Consider the following 8,839-nt stretch of genomic DNA (forward strand, 5'->3'; position numbering starts at 1 on the left):
GCATCTGTACCAATGTCACATAAACGGCACCCAGCACACTCTGTAAGGTGATTGGATTTAGGAAGGGTATCCAGCCATAGAAACCATACCATAACCTCAACCCTAAACTCTAACATTAAAACCTTAACCTTAATCTAAACTCCAACCCTTAATCGTGACACTAACCCTAACCCAGATCAGATCATTTCATAGCATAGACTACAGATACTACAGTAGTCTGTACACTAATGTAGCACCATGTGTTGTTTAAAATACAATGAATGAATGACTCTATGCAATTTTCTTCATTATTTAAATATTTCTTTTGTCTTTTAAATTCTCCTTTCAGTACATTTCAAAATGGCTTCAGAAAGTTGCTAAATCTCATTTTGAAGTCATAGTGTCCTGCTTGCTCCCCCATCCTGTTGAATATGCTCGAGTGGGAGGTTACTGGTAAGTTGGGGTTTTTTTTAATGCAATCATATAACTGTGTGCATGTGTATGCACACACACATCTATGTATGTATATATATATATCTATCTACCTTCCTACCTACCTACCTACATATATACATACATACATACATACATACATACATATAATTCTGGTTAAGTCGTTTTGACTTACATCATTTCCAAAGATAGTCATTCTAAAATATTACTCAAGTAACACTGATGTCAGCCATCAGGTAGGTAACAACACAGTACAGGCATACCTCACCCTACATTGTTAATTGGTTTCAGGAGACATGACTTAAGTTGAATTAACTTGTCTCTAGGCTAGGCTCAGCCAAATTTACTTGTCCCTAGGCTAAACTGATAATAACCATTCCCAGTTCTGTACTTTATTTATGAATGCATTTTCAATAAAACATGGTTAATAAAAGCATATTTTAAGCTTACAAACAAATAATTTTTATTTTTTAATACAAAGCAGTAAAAAAAGCTGAGGTATGCCTGTATTTGAAATTATTTCTTTCTAATATAAAGACTTCTTTCAGTTTCTGTCTACCAAATCTACTCACAAGGCTTTGGTCCGCCCAAGGCTATAGTAGAAGACACTTGCCCAAAGTACCACACAGTGGGACTGAACCCGAAACCATGTGGTTGGTAAGCAAGCTACTTACCACACAGCTACTCCTGCACTATATGGACATAGATATCTGTCAAAGTACGACATGTACTAGTTGCTTGTATGGTAAATTAGATAATGACTGGGAACTGACAAATGAGAAAGGAGTTGATTTAGAAAGAAATAAATGCATAGACATTAAACTGATGGACGAAACCATGAAAGAGGCTGAGAGAATTATAGTAAAGCTAATCAAGGAGAGAACTGGCTTAGATTGGATGCAGTTTGGGTTTGTGCTAAAGAAGAGAACCACTTCTGTATTTGTTTAGTGAAGAACAAACCATTGTACCAAACATTTGTTGACTTAGAGAAGGCTCTGGGAAGGTATGCTGTTCAAGTGTCTGGTGGTTGTTAAGAAAATTGGTTGTAGAATGAATTGAAAGAGCCATGGTGAGAGCACAAACTCGGTGCAAAAATTAGCATGTCAATAGTTTCCATTTGCACTCATCAGTTCTCAGTCTCCTTTTGTTTATTATAGTTGCCAGGTTATAATGGAGGATTCAGAACTAGTTTCCTGTATGCCAGCAGTTTGGCTTTCATAGCTGAAGCAGTAAAAGAATTACAGGAAAAGTTTGAACATAGAAGCAAGGTCTAGAATAAAGAAAGCAACACTGCTGTCTCTTAGGGAGTGACTATGGTCTGTATGTGGAGGGTCAGTTGAAACTCTGTACTGTGTATGCAGAAGGTGCAGATGTACTTCAGGCAGCTGATACAGAAGAAGGGGTTTATATGGATCCACAAAAGGTGGATTCATATGAACAAATGGTGGTGATGGTGAAGATGGTGATGATGATGATGATGATGGTGATGATGATGATGGTGGTGGTGTTATTGTAAACTTGTTATTGTAAATTTTTTTTCTCGTTTTCTTGATTTTTCAGGGACACAATAACAACACGTACAACTCAGATAAAAGAAGGATTGAACTGCTTCTTTTGTTTAGTCCCCTACGACATTATTACGTTTGAGGTATGTCTTTTCTCACCCACCCCATTCTTTGTTAGGTTTCCATTGTTTTTCAGATGCAGCGACAAAAATATTTTAGCAAATTAAATTTAAATGTTGAAGTGAATCTAACGGTTTTTGTGTGTTTTAAATGGCTTATAAACACCTTCCACGCTGCAATTGTTTTTATTCCAGCATACGATAACAGATCAGGTCACTTGCTATGCAAGTACTTCTCCATTATTTATTATCGTATGTTTAATACTAGTGAATGGCTGAACTGCTTGCTAATGATGCCTTACTGAATGTCTTTCAGTATTTGACTTTTCCCCTCTACATTTTGTGTTTAAATCTTGCTCAGTCAACCTTGAAATTCATTTTACTCAAGATGACAACTAGACAGGTGTAGAGTATTTGGTGTAGTAACATGAACAAGAATGGGAAAAAATCACAAGTTCACTTAATACTGAGTGCTTTCTAGATACCTGCTTGGATTTTACACATTTTGTTAAAATTTGAGATCATTTGAGCGAGAATTGGCTATGTTATTAAACTATGAAATGATATCAATTGTTTGGGGACACCCTGTATAACTCCTATAAACTCTGTGTGTGTGTATGTGTGTGTGTGGAAGAGAGTGAGGAGAATACAAGATGTACATGGAATACTAGATACATGTTTATAATCCAGAGACTTTTAAAAACCTTGTGGAAGTTTAAGAGACATTTCTTGCATCAGTAAAGGTAGAATATGATATGTTAATATATTGCTTAATACAGAAAGTTTAGTGAAAGAGTTGCTATTAACCCTTTTGTTACTGTATTTATTTTGAGATGCTCTGTGTTTCTTTCAATTACGTTAAATATAACAAAGAATTTAGTAAAATAACTTAGTTATCATTCAGCTAGTGTTAGGAACATAAATTGTGACTAAGGTTTGGTGGAAGATTTTAATTCAAAACTTATGAAAACAAGACATCTGTACTGAGAGCAAGAGCTGATTTCAGCCAGGTTGGTAACGAAAGGGTTAAACAGAATGAGCATTGTTTTAGTGAGTAGAAGATCACCAAATTTTAAAATGAAACCATCTTGATTTTGTTTACAGATATGGGATTATGTGATGCCCTATTGGCTTGAGGCAATTCGTACTGAAGTCCCTTTGGATGAATTGAATGAATTAAAAGTCCTTTTAAAGTAAGTCTGCACCACTATTTTTTTCTTCTAAATTCCTAAGAATGTTAATATTCTGTAAAGGTAAGGATTACGGTAGCTCTGATACAGAAGCTGATTGCTTAATTGGCACTGGACTTTAGCTCACAAATTATTGCTTAAAATTCTGCATTGTGCTTGTGGGTGATATAAACATGACCTAATCTAATACAGGCGTTTTCAAACTTTTTGACTTGCGGACCCCTTTATAGATCAGGGGTTTTCAAACATAATATTTCAGGCTTTACCTTAGGGACCCCCTTATAAATGCTTACGAAATTTATACATAAATATTTGCTTAAAATAACATATATTTTTACATTTATTTATTTAACAGTATTTAACAAATAGGTTTATTGTCAATTAAAAGATTTCGATTAAAAAACATATATAAAATCAAATTGCCCATAAAAAGTATTTGCTGTCCACGGACCCCCTGTCTTGTCCTTGCGGACCCCCTGTGGTCCGCGGACCACAGTTTGAAAACCCCTGATCTAATAATAAACTTTCATTAGTAGCGAGCTGGCAGAAGCATTACCATGTCAGACAAAAATCTTAGCAGTATTTCTTCCAACTGTTTCCATTCTGAGTTCAAATTCCTCCAAGGCTGACTTTGCCTTTCATCCTTTTGCATTTGTGAAAATAAGAAACAGCTGAGTACTGGGGTGAATGTTATCAGTTTTGTCCTGTCCTTAAGATTACTGGCTTTGTGCCAAAAATTAAAAAGAATTAATATATTCTCTTGTGGTGACCTATAATTGATTTAGCAACAGAATTGTTAGAGTATTGGACAAAATAAATGCTTTGTGGTACTTCGTTCTAACAAAGGTGGCGAGCTGGCAGAAACATTAGCGTACTGGGCAAAATGCTTAACGGTATTTCATTTGTCACTGCGTTCGACTTTGCCTTTCATCCTTTCGGGGTCGATAAATTAAGTACCAGTTACGCACTGGGGTCGATGTAATCGACTTAATCCGTTTGTCTGTCCTTGTTTGTCCCTCTGTGTGTAGCCCCTTGTGGGCAGTAAAGAAATAGGTACTTCGTTCTAACACTTTACGCTTTCAGTCATCTTTCAATGGTTTGACAGGAGCTGGAAACCCAGAAGACTGTGCCAAGCTCTACTCTCTATTTTCACATGGTTTCTATGGTTGGATGCCCTTTCTAATGATAACTGCTTTACAGAGTGGACTGAGTGTTTACACACACACACACACACATATGTATCCACACACTAACCATCATTCATGATTTAAGATATATGTACATATCTACGTGTATGTGAGTTTTGTGTTTGTTCTCACACACACATGCGCACTACTTGACGACTGGTGTTGGTGTGTTTACATCCCTATAACTGATAAAATAAGTATCAGGCTTAAAAGAAAAAAGTACAGGGATCAATTCATTCAACTAAAATTTCTTTACGGCGGTGCCCCAGCATGACCACAGTCTACTGACTGAAACAAGTCAAAAAGATATATATATACATATATATATATATATTTGAATATATATATATAGGGTAGCAAATTTTTACGAATTTCACTACTAGTGGCCTAGCATGTATAAAAAGTCAATAGACGACATATTCAATTTAAAATAGTGTACATTTAAACACAAAACAAATTACATATAACAGGCAATTTCTACATGCTAGAGAATAGTCAAATGACTGCAAAGCACAAAATTTAAATACTCTTTTACTTGTTTCAGTCATTTGACTGTGGCCATGCTGGAGCACCGCCTTTTTTAGTCGAGCAAATCGACCCCAGGACTTATTCTTTGTAAACCTGGTACTTATTCTATCTGCCTATTTTGCTGAACCGCTAAGTGACGGGGATGTAAACACACCAGCATCGGTTGTCAAGCGATGGTGGGGGGGGGGGCAAACACAGACACACAAACATATACACACACACATACATATATATACATATACATACACTATTTTGTGTATGTATATGTAAATGTACACGTAAATGTACACTATTTTTTATATGTATATATATATATATATATATGTGCATATACATAAACACACATGTATATATACATATATATAATGCAGTACTAGCCAGAATCGGATATGCTATATCTATTTAGAGGTGTCAGCTTTGATCTCTCGCAAGAGACAGGCTCTCTAATTACGTACTGACAGTGCTGGGTTATGACAAGACTATGGCTTTAGGGTGGTTAGCAGGACCTAGAAACCATGCCAAAGCTGACAGTGGGGCTCAGTGCAGCTCTGTAACTCAATGGATCCTGTCAAACCATCCAACCCATGTCAGTATAGAAATTGGATGTTAAATGAGGATGAGGAGGATGATGATGAGGAGGAGGAGGAGGAGGAGGGTGGTTGTGGTGAATGGTGGTGGTGGTGGTGATGAAAAAAGAAGAAGAAGAATACCAACAATCATTACTCAGTTAACAAGTAACCTTTTTTTTTTTTTGTTTCATTTCTTCTTCACAGCAAAGCATTTGACATTGACATGTGTCCTTTACCATTCACATTGGAGCGTATGTACCACTTTGTGTCTGAGAGATTCCATGATGGCAGTGCTTATGTTCAAGAACAATCACTACAATGGCTTCAGGTAGAATCATTATTATTATTATTATTATTATTATTATTATTACTGAGGGCTAGTGAAGGCACATGGCTCGGTGGTTAGAGCGTCGAGCTTATGATCATGAGGTTGTGAGTTCGATTCCAGGACCGGGCTGTGTGTTGTGTTCTTGAGCAAGACGCTTTATTTCACGTTGTTCCAGTTCACTCAGCTGTAGAAATGAGTTGCGACATCACAGGTGCCAAGCTGTATCAGCCTTTGCCTTTCCCTTGGATAACATCAATAGTGTGGAGAGGGGAGGCTGATATGCTGGCCTTCCACAAACAACCTTGCCTGGACTTGTGCCTCGGAGGGCAACTTTCTAAGTGCAATCCCATGGTCATTCTTGACTGAAGGGGGTTTCCTCTCATTACTGAGGGTGCATGGCCTAGTGGTTAGGGTATTGCACTCATGGTCGAGAAATTGTGGTTTCAGTTTGTAAACCAGGTGGTGCATTGTATTCTTGAGCAAAACACTTCATTCACATTGCTCTGCAATTACTTTGACACCTGATGCATAGTACACTGTGCGTTTGTTCATACAACGTCAATTTGATGGAAAGAGCAAGCTAATGTGCAGCATGAACATTTGATCACTGTAAAAAAAATCATTTGTGCAACAAAAGCTGAACACTCATACATTGCCTTTAACAGGAGAGTCCATCATCTGAGTTCAAATTCCGCTGGAGTCGACTTTGCCTTTCATCCTTTCAGGGTCGATAAATTAAGTACCAGTTGCATACTGGGGCAGATCTAATCGACTGGATCCCTCCCCAAAAATTTCAGTCTTTGTGCCTAGAGTAGGAAAGATTGCTGTTATTATTATTATTATTATTATTATTATTGTTCAGTAGTTTTATTTTTATAACATGCTTTCACTTCACTACCGAGCGCAGCTCTGTGTGCCTTGGGTATGTGCTGTGGTTTGCTGTGATGCTCTTATGGTTAGTGTATTGAAAGTGTTTTGCATAGGATGTGTGCAGTGCCCAGTAGTGCAATTTTCTGTATGTTATATATATTTGTAAGTCCTGGTGTTTTTGTTATGTATTTGTCTGAATATTTTTTTATTATACCTAAGGCACCTACTATGATAGGAATTGTTTGTTTTTAGATTCCACATTCAAGTTACATCTATTTCCAGGTCTTTGTATTTTGTTATTTTGTTATTATTATTATTATTATTATTATTATTATTATTATTATTATTATTATTACTACTACCACTATTATTATTATTATTATTTGTAACACAGCAAGTCCACAAGAGATGTTATCCCAGTTGTTGGAGATTGTGGTCAAACCCTGGTTGGAGAGAGTTGCTGCTAGAAGGCCATATGTTTGGCAGCAGAATTTGGTTCCTTGAAAATACTTCCGCATAGTGGTTGTCAGAGAATTCCTGTGCCTTCACTTGCCTCAGTGTCTGACCTCCTAATTCCTCGAATCATAAACCCCATGGATTACTACATGTGAGGTACAGTTGAGAAAGACACTAACTGCTCTGCCTGCGACACCAAGGCTGAGCTTGTGGCTAAGATCAAGGAAGTGTTCAAAGAGACACAGTGAGAAATGCATGTTAGGTTCTAGAGCCATCTTGAGGCCATGGTGGAAGCTGAGGGCAGCTACTTTGAGTAAACTATTATCTCCCAGCCATAATCTAGTTGATATTTTTTGATTTCTTTAAGAAATACTTTTATTTTTGGTTTGGATATTGTGTTTTGTTTTCATTTTATGCAAACGATCAAATTTAACCCAAACAGTCAAATACATTAAGTATGATACATAGATGGCTAATTTAATTAAATGTTGCCTCAATTGCATATTTCATATACATAAAAAATTATCACCTGACTGATCAGATTATCAGATGTTACTACACATTGCTAGTCACAATGCGCTTTGCATCATTTTAGCCTTTGAATGACACCACCCAACTGGCAAGGTGACTAGGCTAACATTCCTCCCTGATCAAAAGGGTGACTGGAGCAATGTGGAATGAAGTGTTTTGCTCAAGAACACAATGTGCTGCCCACACTAGGAATTAAACCCATGATCTAGCAATCATAAATGCAACAGCTTAACCACTAGGCTACGTGTTTTCACTCTAGTGGAAGTCCAAAGTGCTTCTGCAATGCAAATGGTGAAAAAAAAAAATTATATAAATGCAAGAATTTAGATGTTCCTTTTGTTTTCAACTTTTACAGGTATTGTCTTCCTTGGACATCATTATTCCGATTCATCTGCTCTTGAAAATGTTCAAAAATGGTGTAGAATTCCTTCATCGCTCTGACCCTTCAAAAGCATCGTCTGGAAGAGACCTGGCCTCTCAGTCGCTGCTGTCACCTGCTTCCCCTGTCGAAGAATACTTACCCCAATTTAGCCCTGAGAGATCCAAAACCATGAACGAGACTGTTGACTTATTTGAACGTGAGACAGAATTGCATCTTCCCTGCTTTCTTATGATGTTAGACATTCTCTTGAAACAGGTTTGCTTAGCTTTCTTTTATTCTTTTACTTGTTTCAGTCATTAGACTGTGGCCATGCTGGGGCACCGCCTTGAAGATATTTTAGTTGAATGAATCGATCCAAGTACTTATCTTATTTCAGCCTGGCACTTATTCTGTCGCTCTCTTTTGCCAAACCGTTGAGTTACAGGGATGTAAACACACCGACACCAGTTGTCAAGTAGTGGTGGAGGACAAACACAGACACAAGGACACACACATACATACATATGCATATACATACATCATCATCATTTATATATGTATATATCTATATGTGTGTGTCTTTGTGTCAGTGTTTGTCCCCTGTGTGTGTGTGTATATATATATATATATATATATATATATATATATATATACATAATATAAATGTATAAGAACTTTTAAATAAGTTCCTCACCGATAATGGTATTTACATACCGAAGGGCTTGGTAAAAATTATTAATTATTAATTTATTAATAAATTGAT

General features: G+C 36.8%; 1 protein-coding gene across 1 annotated transcript in view; it reads left to right on the forward strand.

Annotated features, from left to right (window-relative positions):
• The window catches only part of LOC106880816 (protein unc-79 homolog), a 63,435-nt gene that overhangs the window by 24,148 nt on the left and 30,448 nt on the right, over window positions 1-8,839 (forward strand). Inside the window, exons 13-17 of the mRNA XM_052973022.1 lie at window positions 317-432; window positions 1,993-2,080; window positions 3,161-3,249; window positions 5,735-5,858; window positions 8,071-8,352. Of these exons, the coding sequence (XP_052828982.1) occupies window positions 317-432; window positions 1,993-2,080; window positions 3,161-3,249; window positions 5,735-5,858; window positions 8,071-8,352 (699 nt within the window). The remainder of the gene's footprint in view (window positions 1-316; window positions 433-1,992; window positions 2,081-3,160; window positions 3,250-5,734; window positions 5,859-8,070; window positions 8,353-8,839) is intronic.

This window comes from Octopus bimaculoides, chromosome 14 (assembly GCF_001194135.2).
Source record: "Octopus bimaculoides isolate UCB-OBI-ISO-001 chromosome 14, ASM119413v2, whole genome shotgun sequence".
Lineage (NCBI taxonomy): Eukaryota > Metazoa > Mollusca > Cephalopoda > Octopoda > Octopodidae > Octopus > Octopus bimaculoides.